This window comes from Jaculus jaculus, chromosome 9 (genome assembly GCF_020740685.1).
Source record: "Jaculus jaculus isolate mJacJac1 chromosome 9, mJacJac1.mat.Y.cur, whole genome shotgun sequence".
Taxonomy (NCBI): Eukaryota; Metazoa; Chordata; class Mammalia; order Rodentia; family Dipodidae; genus Jaculus; species Jaculus jaculus.
The window spans coordinates 133,054,785-133,074,351 of NC_059110.1; the positions used below are offsets into that span (position 1 = coordinate 133,054,785).

The 19,567-nt window shown below is 46.0% G+C and overlaps 2 protein-coding genes across 11 annotated transcripts in view; one reads left to right on the plus strand and one right to left on the minus strand.

Moving 5' to 3' along the window:
- The window catches only part of Bptf (bromodomain PHD finger transcription factor), a 137,607-nt gene extending 127,280 nt beyond the window's left edge, over positions 1-10,327 (plus strand). For all 9 annotated transcript variants that reach the window (XM_045158569.1, XM_045158573.1, XM_045158567.1 and 6 more), the window contains one exon: positions 7,293-10,327. In XM_045158569.1, coding sequence (XP_045014504.1) covers positions 7,293-7,326 — 34 coding nt within the window. In that variant the 3' untranslated portion in view covers positions 7,327-10,327. The remainder of the gene's footprint in view (positions 1-7,292) is intronic.
- Positions 10,328-13,800: 3,473 nt separating this feature from the next.
- On the minus strand, positions 13,801-19,137 carry C9H17orf58 (chromosome 9 C17orf58 homolog). Of its 2 annotated transcripts, XM_045157884.1 has the most exons (4): positions 19,010-19,137; positions 16,159-16,683; positions 15,824-16,015; positions 13,801-14,697 (listed from the first exon to the last, which is right to left on the minus strand). In XM_045157884.1, exons 1-4 carry the CDS (start codon positions 19,086-19,088, stop codon positions 14,507-14,509), a joined length of 987 nt encoding a protein of 328 aa, XP_045013819.1. In that variant the 5' UTR covers positions 19,089-19,137; the 3' UTR covers positions 13,801-14,506. The 2 variants fall into 2 exon arrangements, with proteins under 2 accessions (XP_045013819.1, XP_045013820.1); XM_045157885.1 differs by lacking the exon at positions 19,010-19,137 and having other exon boundaries at positions 15,824-16,042; positions 16,159-16,175.
- Between the last annotated feature and the right edge of the window lie 430 nt (positions 19,138-19,567).

A 19,567-nucleotide genomic window follows, 5' to 3' on the forward strand; every position in this document is an offset into this window, starting at 1 on the left:
GAAATCTGTGGGTCTGCGTTTTACGTTTGCAACGCTAGCCACTTTTTTAAAAACAAGGGGAGCCAAGCATGGAAGCACACACCTTTATTTCCAGCTTTTGGAGGCAAAGGTAGGAGGATTGCTGTGCGTTCGAGGCCAGCCTGAGATTACAAATGAGCCTGGGCTAAAGCAGCAAGACCCTACCTCAAAAAAGTGGCGGGAGGAAGCATCTGTGAGATGTTTGTGGAATATAGGATTCTGACTGACAGGAACTGTACATAGGCAGTAAGAGCTCTAGCTCCCCTTGAGTGACATCTGAGAAGTATAAAATGACCATTCAGCTCTGGGCGTGGTGGCACACATGTTTAACTGCAGCACTCGGGAGGCAGAGGTAGGAGGATTGCTGTGAGTTTGATGCTACCCTGAGACTACATAGTGAATTCCAGGTCAACCTGGGCTAGAGTGAGACCCTACCTCAAAAAACCAAAAATAAATAAATAAAATAAAATGACCATTCAGAAGGGGATGTAAGTACTTCCTCTTTGATTTTTGCATGCTATGTCTTTGAAATCATAGAACATTGTGTTTTCTGGATGTTTTCTAGAGGCAGTGCTAGATGTTAAATCACAGGTCTTCCTTGAGCATGAGGAATTTTGCATAAAATCCAGCTACTATGACCTTGATATCCTGTTTCTGGACTTCAGCCTTATCTCAAACCCATGAATTTCTTCCTTCCCATCAAGCCTGTCTAACTTTCCTGTGTTATCTGTTAATAACTATCACCATTCTGTAGCTTTGAAAGTCATCTTTTCATTGTACCATGTACACCAATGTGTCAGCACGGTCATCTTTAGACATTCAGATTGTTTGGATTGCAGCCTGGTCATCTGTATTTTATCTGATGAATTCCCAAGTATAAGAATCTGTGTTGAGGGCTTGGGGTGAAACTCAGTTGCAGAGCACTTAACTGCTCACACCCTGGCTTCAGTCCCCAGTACTGGAGAAAAACAACAAAACAGTGTCATACCTACTAGTTCCCCTCCAAAAGAAGCTGTGGGAATGTCTTGTCTTTTCCAGTGGTGAGGTAGATGATTACCAACAACTATATTTTAGGGCTGGAGAGATGGCTTAGCAGTTAAGGCGTTTGCCTGCAAAGCCAAAGGATCCCATGTTAGTCAGATGCACAAAGGGACGCATGCATCTGGAGTTCATTTACAGTGGCTGGAGGCCCTGGTGCACCCATTCTCTCTCTCCTCCTTTCTCTGTCAAATAAATAAATAAAAATATTTTTAAAAGAACTATATTTTAGAGTTAGTATACATAAAAATGAACATGACTACCTTCTCAGTAAATCTGTCAAAACTATGGAAAGGAAGGAAGAAAAGGTGGCACAGAGGGTTGGGGAGACAGCTCACCAGCTAAAGGCACTTGTTTGCAGAGCTTAATGGTTCAGGTTCACTTCCCCAGTACTTAAGTAAATCCAGATGAACACAGTGGTGCATACTTAACGAGTTCATTTGCAGGAGTAGGTAGCTCTGGCATACCTGTACACACATACTTTCTCTTAAAAAAAAAAAAAAAAAAAAAGCCGGGCGTGGTGGCGCATGCCTTTAATCCCAGCACTTGGGAGGCAGAGGTAGGAGGATCACCATGAGTTCAAGGCCACCCTGAGACTACATAGTGAATTCCAGGTCAGCCTGGGCTAACTCAAAAAAAAAAAAAAAAATCAGTTATGGTGACACATTTAGTCCCAGCACTTGGGAGGCTAAGGTAGGAGGATTGCCATGAGTTCAAGGCCAGCCTGAACTACAGTGAGACCCTGCCTGAGAAAAAAAGACAGAAAAGCAGGCAAGCTAATTGTCAGGAAACTACTACATCTCTAAAACTTCATTTTTTTTGTCCATCCCAGTTTATTAAAATAGGGGATTCTTTTTCTAGATTTGCCTCTTGTTTTTTTTATAATTTTTTATTGAAAACCTCAATAATTTTAGACAATAATGCATGGTAATCCCTTCCCCCTCTCAATCAGTCTCTCATTTTGATGTCATGATCTTTTCCTCCTATTATGATGGTCTTGTGTAGGTAGTGTCAGGCACTTTGAGGTCATGAGTAAGCATTTTTTTATATTTAATTTTATTTATATGTGAGAGAGAATGAAGCAGAGAAACTTAAGGATAGACCATGTAGCCGTGTTGGAAGTCATGCTGGTCCCTTAGCAGGTTGAGGCTAGAGAAGCCGGTTAACGTACTGCAAAGAGGAGGCCACCTCCGACAAGCAGTGATGTAGCCATGAGATGTCACGATGTGGACACAGCCGGGCATGGTGGTTGTGTCTATAGTCCCAGCTACTCGAGAGCCTGGGATGGAAGTTTGAGGCCCGGGCAGTAGAACTACACTCTGTCTCCAGTAACAAGCAAACAAACTAATAAATAACTGCGGATAAGGAAGCCCTGTACGCATCCCCTGTACCTGCCAGTCCTGTATCTAGTCTGTAACTTATCCTTGTAAAGTGTTAACAAATACCCAAGGACAGTCTGTGGCATGAAAGAAAAGGTTCAAGGTGGAGCAGAAAAATACATAGCAGCTGGACATGGTGGTATACACCTTTAATCCCAGCACTTGGGAGGCAGAGGTAGGAGGATCATGCTGAGACTGTGAGTTCAAGGCCACCCTGTGACTCCATAGTGAATTCCAGGTTAGCCTGGGCTAGCGTGAGACCCTACCTCAAAAAAACAAGAAAAGAAAAATACCTTGTAGAGAAAACAAAAAGAACTTTCGTGGTCAGACAGATTATTGGCAATAAAAAACAACCTGAAGCCGGGTGTGGCGGTGCTTGTCTTTAACCCCTCACTGGGGAGGCAGAGGTAGGACTGTCATGAGTTCAAGGCCACTCTTAAGAATATATAGTGAATTAAAGGTCAGCCTGAGCTAGCATGAGATTGAGACCCTGGGGGGGGGGGGACTTGAGAAAGAACAAGATAGAATGATATGGAACAAAAGAGGGAAGGTTAAGAGCAAAGAACCCCTCACCGTGGAAAGAACAGAAAAGCTGAACATTATGAAATAAAAGTATGTTTTTGTGTGCAGTAGTCACTTAATGGAAAATCCAAAAAGTGAGCAGAAAAGACAGACATTTCCTGAGCTTCAGAGAAGCAGAATCAGTCATGCGCTCAGTGAAGTTACCGGGAACCTGCTCTGTGCCCACATAGGGAGATAGAGTGAAGAGTAAATGAAGGAAAGCCCCTCCCCATATGGAGTTGATTTTTTTTGTTTTTTCGAGGTAGGGTCTCACTCTAGCCCAGACTACCCTGGAATTCACTATGTATTCTCAGGGTGGCATCAAATTCACAACAATCCTCCTACCTCTGCCTCCTGAGTGCTGGGATTAAAGGCGTGCGCCACCACGCCCAGCCTTGGAGTTGATATTTTTCTAGGAAATTGAGAAAAATAATTGCTTAATGCAATAGCTAAGTGTCACTGCAGATTTTCTAAACTCCACAGATCAAAGAAGCTCTTCTAAAGAAGACAGCCTGTGAGGTAGCAAGAGTTCCCCTGGTGCCAGTGTCCATAGTACACCAAGACTAAAGGATTCTGGAGGAATAAAAAAAAAAAAGTTTTGAGGGCTGGAGAGATGGGTCAACAGTTAAGGCATTTGTCTTACTCCCTAGTACCCTAGTACCCGCATAAAACCAGATGCACAAGGTGGCACATATGTCTCAAGTTTGTTTGCAGTGGCTAGAGGCCCTGGTGTGCCCATTCTCCCTGCCTACCTACCTACCTGCCTCTCTCTCTCCTTGCAAATAAATAAAATTTATACCGGGGGCGGGGCTGGAGGGCTTAGCAGTTAAGGCATTTGCCTACAAACCCAAAGGACCCAGGCTGAATCCCCCAGGACCCACGTTAGCCAGATGTACAAGGTGGCACACTCATCTGAAGTTCGTTTGCAGTGGCTGGAGGCCCTGGCACACCCGTTTTCTCTCTCTCCCTCTTTCTCTGTTAAATAAATAAATAAATTTTTTAAAAAAGCTTAAGGGAAGGTGAACATCACCTTAGGTATCTGTGTACAGATGTAAAAGTCAGTATAAATAAAGTACAAGTAGTCATGTGAGGAAAAAACATCTTTTTTGGCAAGTTGTTATGAGATGCATGCTAGCAAAGGTTAGTCAATAACACAAAGCTTTAGTCCAAGAAACAAGGTTCCAGAAACCAGTAAGAACTCCTGGAACCTACTGTGACTGACATTTGTACAGCAGGCCTATACACCAAGTATCCAAATTGGAACAGAAGAATGGCACACACCCAGCACAAAGTGGGAAAGCACATGTTTCAAACAGTAGCTAATTAATTTGAATCCAAAAAGCCCAAGAATTTAAATTTATCCTAAGGAATGTTAGGGATACAAGTGCCTTCCATAATTGACAAGGTGATACAGAGAAAGATATTTACACAGACCTATAAACAGTACATTGATTTCAGCTTTTAATGTGTTTGTGAGTTGTTTTTGTTGTTTTTGATTTTTGGGGATAGGGTCTCACTCTAGCTCAGGCTGACCTGGAATTTACTATGTAGTCTCGGGGTGGCCTTGAACTCACAGCAGTCCTCCTACCTCTGTCTCCCGAGTACTGGGATTAAAGGTGTGCGCCACCATACATGGCTTTGGTTTGCTTTTTCAAGGTAGGATCTCACTCTAGCCCAGGCTGACCTGGAATTCACTGTGTAGTCTCAGGGTGACCTCAAACTCACAGTGATCCTCCTACCTCTGCCTCCAATGTGCTGGGATTAAAGGCATGCCCAGCTCTGGTGTTTTTGTTGTTGTTGTTTTGTCTTTTAATATTTTTATTTGAGGGAGAAAAAAAAGGCAGAGAGAGAGAGAATGGCACACCAGGGCCTCCAGCCACTGCAAACAGACTCTGGACACATGTTTGTGTGTGGGGCATATGCGGGGCATGGGGAACCAAGTCTGAGTCCTTTGGCTTTGAAGAAAGCACCTTACCCGCTAAGCCATCTCTCCAGCCCAGCCTTTAGAGCCAGCCTATTAAGTAGGCATGGAAAGATAGGATTATAAATTTGTCATTTTGTTTTGTTTGAGGTAAGGTCTCACTCTAGCCCAGGCTGACCTGGAATTCACTCTATATTCTCAGGCTAGCCTCAAACTCATGGCAATTTTGTCTTTTTGTTTCTGTGGGGGTTTGTTTGTTTTGAGGTTTTAGGGAAATGGGAAAATAATTGAGCTCAGTTCTCATTTGCAAGCAAGATAAAGTTGATAAAACAAGAATTAACAGTGTAAGAAAAGGAACAACAGGACTGGAGAGATAGCTTAGTGGTTAAGGCTCTTGCCTGTGAAGCCTAAGGACCCATGTTCAATTCCCCAGGTCCCATTTAAGCCAGACACACAAGGTAACACATGCACAAGGTCGTGGCCTGGAGTTGATTGCAGTGGCTGGAGGCCCTAGCATGCCAGTTCCCCTTCTGTCACCACCACCACCACACACACACCCACACACAGAGGCAGACGTGTGCCACAATGCCCAGCTAAAAGAGAGGGAGGGAGGAGGGAACAGTTCAAAGAGCTGACAATGGGGAAGTGAGGTTCCGGGGAGCCTGACCTGGTGCAGTCAGGTAGGACAGAGCACAGGTTCTCATTACAAGCCCCTCTCAGGTTTTTGGCCAGCAGCTAGTCAGTCTTCTGTTTTACATCTCTAAAATGTCTATTTTATTTTTTTTATATTTGTTTATTTATTTTAAGAGAGAGAGAAAGAGAGAGAGAGAATGGGCATGCCAGGGCCCCCAGCCACTACAAACAAACTCCAGATGCATGCGCCACCTTGTGCATCTGGCTTACATGGGTCCTGAGGCAATCAAGTCCTTTGAGTCCTTTGGCTTTGCAGGCAGGCGCCTTAACCGCGTAGCCATTGCTCCAGCCCCTAAAATGGCTATTTTAAGGGGGAAAGGCCTTTGGGGGGAGGTGGGAGGGACAGGCCTGGTCTTGTAGGCAGCATCCCAGAGGATGGAGAGGGTGTGAAAAGAAACCTGCTGGTAGTCCTGAACCTTGTCACAAAACAAAGGACTTTGTGGGATTGGAAGAGGCTACGCAGCTGGGTCTGCATTGAACAGGCCTTGTGTGTCTGCCATATCTGTGTTAGGGATCAAACTCAGGGCTTCGCCGAGAACTCACAGTACCTCTGAGCTATATCCACAGCCCAGAGGAGCCACCCAGACATCCTGCCACCTGTTTACTGTAGCTTTCTGTATGCTAAAAGAGCATAGGAGTGACTTTTTTGGTTTGACTTTAACAGGAAGAGTTATACTCAGGCAACCCAGTGTTGGCCTTTTAAGGGAATTTCTATTCTCTCCAGGTTTAATACCAAATGAAAGATACAGGTAGCTGGTCATTGCATCTTGACTTTTATGTGTTTCCTGTGTCTCGTGTTTTATTTATGACCTCCAGTATGATTTGCACATTATTTTCATTACTGCACTTTGTCATAATTCACCATTCATACCATCCATGTTCTTTCTTTTCTTACAGATTGTGATATCTTTAGTCTGAATGTTTAACTGGAATCAGAACTGGATGTTGGGGTCACTGTGTATTTGTACCAAGTGATTATCTAATTCAAAATCCTCCCCCAAGTTGAAATTAGTTAATATAATTTTGAATGTTAAATAAAGATGTACAGACAGTAAAAGCTTTATTTTAGCAGCCATGTTGGACAGTGTGTTTAAAATATGTAAACTTGGAATACTGTATTTATCTGCTTTTGCAACATAAAGTACTATACTATGACTGAGTCCTGGTAACTGTATAGTAATTTGGTTTACTAACAAAAGTTGTGAATAAAAACTGTGAAACTAGTAAGGAAGACTTTCTGGACTTTAATAGAAAAAAAAATGTGATTTTAAATATTACTATTTCTCTTCTTTTAATATAATTTTCCCTGTTTCCCAAATCAGTGTAAATACACACACACACACATACACCCCTTTTACTACAGTGGTAATGTTTTTATAAATAAATATTTGTCCCATTGGCTAAAAATGTAAACTTTATTAAGAGGAAAACCATTTTTTAAAGCATTGGCTTTTTCCAGTGAGCTACCATGTTTACTGAGCTACCATGTTTACTGTATGGTGAAGAGTTTCAATATCATAGTCTAAAGTTCTCTTAATTGTTCTCTTGTATTTGCTTGCCAAAGACGAGTGAAAGAACATGGCTGCTTCCCCCAGACTGACTGACCTTGGCATCCACATAAAGCATCACTGTTTTCAAAGATGGAGGGTGCTTAATTGTCCCCTGTTTTCTGTATTCTGCAGGTCTCATAACAACAAGCTGCAGTCTACAGTGTAACCTTAACGTAAAACACAGCAAGAATCTGGTTGTCTGAACTATTTGAAATTAAGAAGCCAGATGTTTTTAGTCGGGTTATCCTGACGAGACTTGACCTAGACTTCGTTCTTATTGGTCATAACAGTCCAATTATATTCTTGGCCAATTTTGTCCAACGGACAAGGGAAAAGCAAAGTCAACGACACCATTATCTTATCAAGATCAAATGGTTTTACTATTGTGGCAGAAGCGGGAAAACTTTGTTTATTGAAAAAAAAAACAGGAAAAGAAAGCAAGAAAAAAAGATGCTATGGGGTCATGTGTAACTCCATGGAAATGCCACGTCTGCTCTTCAGTGAAGAAGCTGGTTTAGAGTCTCACAGAAAACTTTGTATTTATTTATTGTTGCAAAAAAAAAAAAAAAAGACGCTTTTTTATTGCTGCCCTCATTTGTCAGCTAATTATTTTTTTCTTATGAAATCTAGCCCCAGTTCCATGTGTCCACCCTGTATGTTATCATGGTTCCTGTAGGTGAGATACAAGACGACCTCTAGATGTCTTTCTTTCTATGAAAGGAGCTGCTACGTACACATGTGCACACACACGACCGGGAATCAACAATGAGTTTATTGTTCATGGTGACAAAATTAAGCTTGCAGAAAGGTGGGGCTAGTGGTCCTGGACTACAGACTTCGCTGCCTTGAATATACCAGTACATTTTGTCATTTACTCTGCACCAGGCTAAAATGAGCAAAATCTATTTGAAGGTATCTTGTTTGTAAACATTTGTCAGATTCTAATTTTTTTTCTTTTTGTATTAAAAATTCAACTATGGATGTATATGAATCGAAATAAATGGAGATAACTTTTCTCCCACAGATGGAGGTCTCTTTGTGCGCTAATGATATCTGTAAGCCTTTGTGGGGAGAGGGGAGGATGTCAGGAGTGGAAGGTAGAAGGCACTGAGCAAACCTGGCTTTCTCCAGGACAGTAGGGCCCTTCCTCTCGTAATGCCCAGCCATTGTCCCCACCACATGGGAAAAACCTGCAGGGTGCTGATCCTGCTGCCTCACGTACCAGTGATAGCAGTGATGCTGACACAGTGCGCATTGCCTTCGTCCATGTGTCTAGGCAAGTCACCAGTCTCACATAGCTGCTTACATTGTATGAAGAGCATTTTTCCATGACCTTGCCCTCAGCACTTTTTGTGTGTTGGTTGGGTCTGTTTGGTTTCTCATTTGATTCCACATAAGGAAAAGTAGCATTGAGGCTGGGCGTGGCGGCGCGGCAGCCCTGGGGAGCAGAGGTGGGAGGGCTACCCAGTGAGTTCCAGGTCAGCCTGGGCTAGAGACCCTACCTCGAAAAATGAAAAAGTGCTGAGCCAGAGGTAGGAAATGGAGAGACCAGAGGTGGGTGTGTCCTGCACGATGTATCACTGTTGTTGCAAAGGTGTCTCCAAAATCTGCCAGAGCTGGATTATGCAGCTTTGCAAAAATTTCCCTAGATTTTGCACTAATTCATACTAGCTTTGTCCTACTGAGTTCTAAAATTAAGTTTTTTTGTTTGTTTGTTTTTTAGGTTTCCTTTTGTTTAAATGTCACCCTGCTATGCAAAACCTTGCCCAGACCTTAGTTTTCTTAAAATTGTGGCTACAGTTCCAAAATTCTTATGCCAGGCTCAGGTGTACACGGTCTGGGTTCATTTTCTCTATGGAAGCCCGTTCCTTTTTGTACATAAAGATGTCACTTAACCCTATCCTTACAATACTAAAAGAGACTAATCGCTCAATGTGGAAAACAAAGCTTTTGCTTAAAATACTAATATGGAAGTTAAATACAGGTTATTTTGTCCTCTTAGTTAAAAAACAATGTTCCATGTTGTATGCACTGTGCTGATGCAAGAATTTTACATTTTAATGAATTATAAAATAATTCTGCATCTCATCATGTCACAGTATTTCTGTACTATTTATTCATATATATACATAAGTATATATGAGCTTAATCATTTAAAATTTGTTGCAACAAGAAGTTTCCTACCTGTAGGCAATAGATTGTTATGTTTTTAACAACCTGTGGCAAATTCTAAACAATTCTTTTTGTACGTAATAGGACGTTTCATCCTAGAAAAATAAAATAATGTTTTTGACATTGGAATTTGTGCCGTTTCTAATGAAACAATGGTTGATTGCTTGGTTGGTTGGTTGATATATTTTCTGAAGCTGTTGGCACTGCCAGATTGTATAAAAAAAAAAGGTAACATTTTGTGGAAATCCTGAGACCAGGAAAATGTTAATTTCATATGTATGTATTTAATGGTATAAAGGCTTTTGCAATTTCTATCACCATATAAATACATAAAGACATTATATAGTTTTGTCAGCTATAGAGATTTAGTCTTTCAAAAGAAATTTTTGGAAAACGTACATTCTTATTTCAAAAGCTGCTTTTCTATGAGTATGATTTGACAAGCTTCTACTATTCAATAAAATGTTAAGCTATTTTGCTTTCAGTAATCCATGTAGTCAAATGCACATTTGTGATACTGTTAGAATGTTTCTCTTCCAGTCTCCGGGCCTTAAATTCTATTTAATTTGCATCAACGTTGGCTACAAGTATTTTCAGCATTTGCTGTGCTCCATCTCCAAATTCACGATTCCTGACACTATAAGTATTTTAATCCCAGCCCTTGGGAGGTTGAAGGAGGAGGGTTGCCATGAATTTAAGGCCAGAATAGTCCACAGAGTTAGTTCCAGGTCAGCCTGGGTTACAGTCAGACCTTGCTTTAAAAAATATTTTTTCTTAATATTGGAAAAGCTTTCTTCTGTCCAAATTCTGCAGGGTTTATGTTTACTGTCCAGTAGTAGGTTAAAGAAATTGTGATGCTTAGGAGATGTTTTTTGAAAGTAAAACAGTTAGCATTTTAGATTCAAGTGGTTTGCAATGCTGTTTAGGGACTCAGAAAATGTGTTTGTAACCTTCCTTCTTAAAATCTGCAAATAAAAGTTCTTTCCCTACTTCCATTCATTTGTATTAGACCATCTCCAGCTTCTTTGTCTTTCTGCCCCCCACAGAGTGAGCTGGACAGGGCTGCATGCTGGCCCAGCAGTCCCTCCCCTCAGGATGGAGGCTAGGCCCAGCACTCTGGGTTTTCAAGTCCTTAAAATGGGAACGGTAGTCAAAGCCCTGTGGCTAACAAGTACATGGTCGGGAGAGCGAGCTGGGGACTAGTTGTAGTCATCCAAGAGAGACTGAGGAGGAGATGCTCAAGAAGACATTTCTCAGATCCCATTTGATCCAATTTAGACCAAATTTCCACTAAAGACACGGTGTAAAGTCCTCCTTGAACTTCTTCACTCTGTGTATCCTGACATTGAGTTTATGCATTGCAGGTAGCAGGTCAGAGACAGGAATAGTGCAAAATGATATTTTAAGACTTAAAAAAAAACTAGCCGAGCGTGGTGGCGCACGCCTTTAATCCCAGCACTTGGGAGGCAGAGGTGAGAGGATGCTGTGAGTTCAAAGGCACCCTAAAACTACATAATGAATTATAGGTCAGTGTAAGCTAGAGTGGGAACACGTCCTCAAAAATAAAAAAGGCTAGTACCACAAAAAAATTGTGTGTATACACACACACAAATATATTTGGCCTTTCTCTACCAAAAGACAAAAAATCCTCCTCGAATTCTAAAGTAACAGCAGAGTCTGAAGGACAAATGTTACTGAATTTATTAATGAGAGGCTGTTAATGCATACACCAACACAGACCTGCGAGCTGAGAAAAATCTATCAATAGGACAGAGAAATCAGAAACAATGTATTTGCTAATTTCCATATATAATTAGATTGTAACCAAAATCATGACTATTGAAAAGGAGGTTCTTTCTGGGAGTGGGCAGGCTGTCAGGCCGGCCTTGAACTAATGGCAGTCCTCCTTCAGAACTGGAAATCCCAGTGAGTTCTGTACTGTCTGCAGGGCCTCCATCTCCTTGCCCCTAGTCTCCTTTCACTGATCCTCTCAAATGTTGCTGCCTTGCCCACTTGGGTCTTGAATGATGGCCTTCATTTTATTAAATATTTTATTTGCAAGCAGAGCGAGAATGGGCCACCAGGGCCTCTAGCCAATAAACTTCAGACACATGTGCCACTTTATGCTTCTGGTTTTACATGGGTGCTGGGGAATCCAACCCAGACCAGCAGGCTTTGCAAGCAAGCACCTTTAACTCCTAAGCCACCTCTCCAGCCTAATGACCTTATTTATTTGCAAGTATAGGGAGAGACAGAATGGGCATGCCAGGGCCTCTTGCCACTGCAAATGAACTCCAGATACTTGTGCCACTTTGTGCATCTGTCTTAACGTGGGTACTGAGGAATCAAATCCAGGCTGTAAGCTTTGCATTCAGGTGCCTTTAACCACTGAGCCATCTCCTCAGCCCTAATTTTTAACCAGGTAGTATATATATATATATATATATAATCTCAAATGTTTTTTCAGACAGGATCTCATGTAGCCTAGGCTAGCCTCCAACTTACTATGTAGCCAAGAATGACTGAACTTCTCATCCACCTGCTTCCACCCCCCACTGATGCAATGCTGGGGTTCCAACCCACCTTTGTGTATCCCAGGAGCTACCAACTGAACTGAGCTGTAAGCCCAGCCCCTCAAAATGCTTTCGTAAATTGTATTATAAGATCAACTTAGCCAAGCCTTGAGTGTCAGATTTATGTGAAAGGGTATTTTGTTTAGACCAGTTCCACTGGTAACTCCTCAGACGTTAACATCTACCCGTCCACAACCAGAAGTGTGTATGTTGAGTCATACTGTGATTTCCCTCACCATGTAACTTGAATCACCACTTAGCCTTTGGGCATTTAGGAATCTGCCTCTGATTCTTGTGACTGGTACTGTTGTTGTATACCTGAGTTTGTTTTATCTCAAAGAAAACGGAGCCTCTCCATGGTGCTGCGTGTTCTGTTGCCAGTCGTTTTATGTTGTGAGCCCCAAGAAGCCGTAGTTCTGAGCAGCAGCAGCAAGAGGCCCTGGCACACCATACACACACACACACACACACACACAAATAATAATGGTGAACAAGACTCATCTTTGAACATTGATCTAAAAGTTCCTCTGAACAGCTGAGCGTGGTGGTTCATGCCTTTAATCTCAGCACTCAGGAGGCTGAGGCTGGAGTGCCATGAGTTCAAGACCAGCCTAGGCTATGAAGTGAGTTCCAGTTCAGCCTGGGCTAGAGTGAGACCTGTTCCTTGGGGCTAGTGTGGGGGGTGTAACTCAGTGGTGGTACTCGTGGGTAGTGAATGCAGCTAGGCAGCCCTAAATTCATCCCATAGTCTACAAAGACTAAGTACATAGCAATTTCCAGGCCAGTCAGGGCTACATAATAGTGACTGTAAAAGTCCCTCCGTAGTGCTTTCCACAGAATAGTCAGAATCTCAGGCCGGGCATGGTGGCGCACGCCTTTAATCCCAGCACTCGGGAGGCAGAGGTAGGAGGATCGCCATGAGTTCGAGGCCACCCTGAGACTCCATAGTGAATTCCAGGTCAGCCTGGGCTAGATTGAGACCCTACCTCGGAAAAAGAAAAAAAAAAAAAAAAAGGATAGTCAGAATCCCTCAACCTTATTTTACCTCAGTGAGGCTTCCTGTTTGAGGCCAAAGAGGTAACTATAACACATTATGTCTTTTTGGCATACCAGGGCCTCTAGCCACTGCAACCAAACTCCAGATGCATGTGCCACTTTGTACATCTGGCTTTACATGGGTACTGGGAGACTGAACCCAGATCTTTGGCTTTGCAGGCAAGCACCTTAACCACTGAGCCTTCTCTCCACTTTTTTTTTAATGTCATTTCAGAGAGAGTAAATATGGGCATGTCAGGGCCAGTTGCTATTGCAAACGAACTGCAGATGCACGCTCCACGTTTGTGTGGCTGCCTTTCATAGGCCCTGGTTAAGGAAGCTTGCCCCTCAGGCTTTGCAATCAAGCGCCTTTAACCGCAAGCCACCTCCCCAACCCACGCATAATGCCTTAAATTCTTGCTGCTTCCTCCCTTCAACTCTCCAGTGTCCCATCATAGACATCCTGGAGATAAACTGCATGTGTGGAGCAGTAATACCCAAGACACCTCAGGAGCTCCAGCTGTCACCTTGAGGTCACAGGTGACGTGCTGCTCCTCTTTCCTTGCTGTTGTTAGTGTCTTCACGGTGCTTCAAATTAACTGAAATACAGTGGGCTTCTGAAAGAGAAAACTGTCATGTCTTTGTGGACTCAACTATAAACTCATTAAATTTAGCCAGTGACTAGAGCTTTTCCAAGCCAACTGGGAAATGTACTATATACATCATTTGCTTGTGAGCAGTTATTGAGGAATATTGGTTCCAGAATTGGAGCCAGGGGGGTGGGGGACGGTGAATTTGAGAAAGATTGCTTCTTAAACATTTAGGCTCAATGAGAAAAAAAACCAGGTGCATCCAAGATCTGATTTCAAAGCAAGATTTACTGCTTTACAAACACAAGTCTGGGTCTGAACAGAAAGATGACATCAGATACGCTAGAATACATTTAGTGCTGGAATAACTGCCAGTTTGGCACAAAATGTAATGTTGTTTGGAGCAGGGAGGCTTGAAAATATACCATATCTTACATTTTGGTACACTAGGAACATTTGCTTTGAATGATGTTTTGCTTGAGTTAAGCCCTTTGATTTCTTTAAATGTAAAATTTTAATACTTTTCCTATTGTTTGATCTGAATGACATTTCATATGTAAATGTCTTCTGTACAGAACTTAACGTGATGGTTTTAAGTATAAAATTTGACTTGATACATGATATAAACTATTCAAAGTTGTATATTTAAATTCAAGAAATGTTTTGTGAACTATTTCTACTGAAGAATGTATTAAATTAAAATAACTTAAAAACAACATGAAGTAGTGATCTGTTAACTGGACAGGTTAGGCGTCTGAGCTGGGTGAACTGCTGTGGTTACCTTACCGGCGAACTCAGGGGCACACCTTTTACGAATTTTGTAAAGCGACTCCTTTAGAGCTGAAGTTGACAGGTTCGTAACATAGCCCTGGGCCCAGTTTGAAAAGACACCCCCATTACACAAAGAAGGTAAGACCTTTTATGCCTGTTGCTAATTCCAAGTCTCTCAGGCTCCACAGATGCCGGGATGGTCAGCTCACACGCACTGGGTCTGAGCAGCACCCTGCACCTGCCGCTCCCTTTTCCGGTTAAACCTTTTCACGTAGCTACTGCTGCTCCTGAGAAGTCCGTCTCCTGGACGCAGGCGTCCTCTCAGCACCTGGAGCAGAGCTGTAGGTAGCTGTCGCCTCTTGTGGTAGATGTGGCCCATCACGATGTACCTGCTGCCTGAACAAAAGAACCAAAGTGGAGATCAACAGTGTCATTTAAATCCCAAGAATCAGTAAGAGTGTGGAAGACCTAGCAAATGCCTGAGCTAGAACCTCATCTTGCTGCTTGTGTCAAAACTCAAAAACTCCACTAACTTCTAAGCAACAGGTTGGAAGAGTCTAGCAACTTTGAAGAGATGAGATAGTTTGTAAACGTTACAGGACAAAGGTCTAATCACAACGTATGCAAGATCTCTGGGAAGAAGTTGGAGGTGTTCCTACGACGTTTTTATTTTTATTTTTTAATTTATTTACTTGCAAGCAGACACACAGAGAATGGGCACACCAGGGTCTTTAGCCACTGCAACTGAACTCCAGATGCATGCACCATTTTGTGTGTCTGGCTTAACATGAATACTAGGGAATGGAACCTGGGTCCTTAGGTTTTGCAGGCAAGCGCCTTAACCGGTCAGCCATCTCTTCAGCCCCCTACCACCTTTTAAGGTCAGCTGTAGCTGGCTGTGGTGTCACATGCCTTTAATCCCAGCATTTGGGAGGTATACGTAGGAGAATCACCTTCAGTTCGAGGCCACCCTGAGATTACATAGTGAATTCCAGGTCAGCCTGGGCTAGAGCGAGACCCTATCTCGAAAAAAAAACTACACACACACACACACACACACACACGAAAATTAAAGTCAGCTCTATCAGTAGAACCCCTCATTTTTTCCTTCCCGCAACCGTGTTTGGTCATTCACTCCATAGGTCAACATCCTCTGGAATCTCACCTTTGGGGGATTGATTCAAATCAGAGAGAGAGGGGCTAAGTGATTCCCTTCATTTAATTTCATTTCTTACCCTATCTAACAGAGAGCTGCGGTTGAGCCCCACCGCTAACCCAACTGAAGCAGGAAGCCTTCCGTGAGTTCGAGGCCAACCTAATATCGCTAAAAGGTAGAGCCTAGTATGGCTTGAGGCCCTAGGTTCGATTCCAAGCGCCGAGTGGGGGAGCGAGCTTGGAATACATAGCTTTCCATAGTACAGATGCTGGCGTGACCCACAGATGCCAGGATGCAGCAGCCAAGGCCCTAACGTGCGTGTTTACAGAACAGGGGTGACGCTAACTTCTGGGTCAGTTTCAGTACCAGGTTTCAATTCTGGACAGGGCTTATTGCAACTGGAGGAGTCCAGGGCCAGCATGTGGATTCGGAAGAAGAACCCGTCCGGAGTGATGTACAGGCGGTTCATCTTGTACAGCCCGTCCCGGTCCACGAGCAGAGTCACCAGCCGCATCCCCGCGCCCAGCACGTCCACATCATGCACGATCCCGTTCACCGCTGCCGACAAAACACACGCACACGACTCTGGAGAGAAACGCCGCGGCTCGTGCCCCGCGGGGGCGCCTCCAGCGCGGCGTCACGGCGCTGCCCGCGGGGCCGGGGGGCGGGGGGGGGGTCCGCTCGGGGCGGGACGCGCTCACCGAACTCGCTGGCGCAGTACGCCTCGTGCTCGTCGGCGTCCGAGCCGCAGGCGCGCGCGCACGGCTCCGCGTGCCCGGGCGGCGGCGGCGGCGGCGGAGACGCGGGTCCCGCGGGCGGCGCGGCGGCGGCGGCGGCGGCGGCGCGCGGCCGGTTGGGGTGGGCGGGGCCGGCGGCAGCGCGGGGCGGCGTGCGCGCGGCCGGGAAGCGCAGGGGCCGTGCGCGCGCGCGCCGCGGGGTCTCCTCCGGCGGGGGCGCGCGGCGGCGCGGCGACGCGCGGTTCTCGGCCTGAGCGAGGCGCGGGCCCGGGGCCCCGGCGAGCGCGCGCGCGGACTCCCGGAAGCCCGGGCGGTTCTCGGCCGCGGGCGCGGGTTTCCGGCGCCGGAGCTCGGGCCAAGCTCTGGGGGCGGCTTCGGCGGAGCGCGGGCGGCGCGGGGCCTCGGGTACCGGCTGTGCCCGCGGCCCCGGGGTCTCGTCCGCGCTCGCGCCTCCGCTGGGCTCGGGCTTGCTCTTGGGTGGCGGCGAGGCTGTGGGGAGAAACCGGTGGGGAGCCGGTCAGGGAGGAGGAGGGACCGGGGGACCCCCGCGCTTTAGCGAGCACCTGCCGGGGAAGGGGTGCGCAGGCCCGGGCCTCTGCGAGGGGAAGGGGCAGGTTGAGGGTCTAACCCTCCAAGGATGGAGCCCAGAGCCGAGCGTGGTGGCCCACGCCTGCAATCTCAGCGCTCCAAGGCTGAGGCAGGAGGATTGCTGCAAATGGGAAGGCCAGCCTGGCCTGCAGTGTTAGACCTTATCTCAAAATCTTCATCATCCAAGAATGGTACTAAGAAGATTTTGCCCACCAGTGGATAATGTGAGGCCTACTGTGGATGATACTGTGCTAAGATACCTTTTCAAATATATAGCTTTTCGTATTACAGTCCCCTAGTCTAAAACTAAACACTTCTTTTTAAAAAAAATTTAAAGTATGTGTATGTATGTGTGTGTGTGTGTATACATATATATATAATTTTGTTTATTTATTTGAAAGAGAGAAAGAAGCAGATAGAGACAATGGGTGTGCCAGGGCCTTCAGCCCCTGCAAACAAACTGCAGATGCATGTAACACCTTGTGCAGCTGGCCTACGTGGGTCCTGGGGAATCGAACCTGGGTCCTTTGGCTTTGCAGGCAACCACTTGAACCAAACACTTCTGATATAACATTGGTTAAAGACAAACTGCCTTTGCCTTTCTTTTTTTTTTTTACACGTATACTATATGTGCTACACAAACACACATATGTATAAACATCCGCCTTTTTGCTATATTTACAGTTTGTTGAGAAAGTACCAAGAGCAAACCCCAGGGACAAAAGTCTCATGTTACAAGTTTCTCCTAATTGTTGAAGCGCCCCTGACAACAGAATTATTTGGTTTTCCCATCCGTGTTTACACTGTCATCCTGCTCGCTCGCTTCTGCATGGAACATTTCTGAGTGGATTTTTATCTGGCTTCTTGGACACCACTTACTGGTAAACCACAGCTTAGAAAGGATTATAAACTTGGCTGGGAGGCCCCTGGTTAAGTATAAAAGCACACAGCGCTTCCACTCCCCCTCCGATAGAAAATCTCTTAAAATACTATGGCATGAAAATACATTTTTAAAATTATTAATAATTTTCTCCAGCTCTGCAGATAGACTGGTGAACAAACTTCAGCCAGCTTGGAACGCTGGGCAACTTTCCATGCCCAGTTATACAACATCACGTCCCCATTTGCCTGGGTCCCAGTGGTCTCCAGTTGGACACAAAAACTCCAGGCCTGTCTTCCCTCCTCCCTCCTTTTGCATTAAGAAGCTTGGTCTGCCCATTTGTAGCTCCAGTAACACTTCATTTAAGATGATGTATCTTGCCAGACCGATAATCTTGAAAAATCAGCTTCCCCTCCAGCTGGTTAGCGTCCATGTTTTTGCAAAGCGGTTGGTTCTGAGCACTGTGTTAACAGGGTGCACCCTCCACAGCTGAGTAAAGTTCTGGTGGAGGTCCAGTTCCTGCCTGTCAACTGTTGACCTTACAACTGCTTCCCCATTGATAACACCATCTGTTGTCAAGGGAAAACACTGTCTGATATTCGGGTTAAATGCCACTGAAGTCATTGAATGCCCATGTGTGTGGGGAGGGAATAGCCCAAAGTAAATTGCCCAGGGAGGTGCGGAAGCTCTTTTTCGCAGAGATAGTGAACAGAACATCCAAATAAAAGCAAAACAAAAACATGATCTTGCGGTGAACTCGAGTGTGTGTGTGTGTGTGTGTGTGTGTGTGTGTGTGTGTGTTCCTTCGTTCCTGGCTCAGGTATCCCAAAGCTATGCTGGGTCTACGTGGAGATGGCATGGGATGCCCAGGGCTGTAGGATCCAGCCCGCCTGTGTCGCGGTCCCCCAGCCTCCTCCGCGCACGCCCAGCGCCGCTGCCCACCCGCGGGACCCGGGGCGCCCCCCACCCGCTGCGCCCCCCCCCACCCGCGGCTCGCGCCACGACCCCTGTGGACACTTTTCCCTCCTCTGGGGCTACTTAACATGCAAAGTTTTCTGCAGCCCGCCTGGCTCCCCCCGCCAACCCCCGGTCCCCCGCGGATCATCCTATCAGCAGCCCAACTGGCTTCTCTGGGAAAAGGCTGCCAAGGGGCACGAAATCTTGGGGGGACCCGTTCGTGCTGCTTTTGTCACGCGCACGGGGACCCGGAGTCGCCCCCCGCCGCGGGCTCGGACCCCCGGCTCGTCCCGCCCTCCGCCGCGCCCTCCCTCCCCCGGGGTTCCCCCCCCCGGCCCCCCGACACCTCCCCAGCTCCTCTGCCGGGGCGCCGCGCTGCAGCGACCTCACCTTTTCTCTCGGCCACCACCGGGGCTTCGGGGGACGATCCGACGAGCAGACAGAGGAGCCACAGGGCTCTAGCTGTCATTTTTGTGCACAGCGTTCCCGGGCTGCACAAACTGAGCGAAGGGCTTCGGCTCGCCCTCCCCCCCCCCTGCTCCACACCCCCACCCCCGTTCATGCTAATGAGGGGCAGCCTTTGGGGAAACCGGCGAACAGACCATTGGAACAACGCGGAGCTGCGGGCATCTCCGCCCGGCGCGGTCCCGGGGTGGGTGGGTGGGTGCGCGGGGCGGGGGGTCAGCGCGGCCCCTCCACGCCGTCCCGGCGACTCGGCGCTGAGCAGCCGGGACATCACTCTGGGTGGGTGGCCGGCCCGGGTGAGCTGACAAGTGGGAGGAAAGAGGATTTTAAGGGAAAGGATGAGGGAGGAGGAGTGATGGGAACTTTTTTTTCCCCCCTCTAGGTGAAGTCAACCGATGATGATGATGATGATGATGATGATGTTTGTGTTTAAGGTAGCTTGGGCTTGTGTAGAGGAGGAGTCGCCACATGGCAGAAAATGCA

Bases quoted from the DNA above. Each gene is read 5' to 3' on its own strand.
- C9H17orf58 (XM_045157884.1), bottom strand. From the start codon at position 19,088: ATGACAGCTAGAGCCCTGTGGCTCCTCTGTCTGCTCGTCGGATCGTCC. The intron at 16,684-19,009 runs GTGAGGTCGCTG...TTCTCCCCACAG, and splicing joins GGTGGTGGCCGAGAGAAAAG to CCTCGCCGCCACCCAAGAGC. The intron at 14,698-15,823 runs GTACTGAAACTG...TCTTTTGTTCAG, and splicing joins CTGTCCAGAATTGAAACCTG to GCAGCAGGTACATCGTGATG.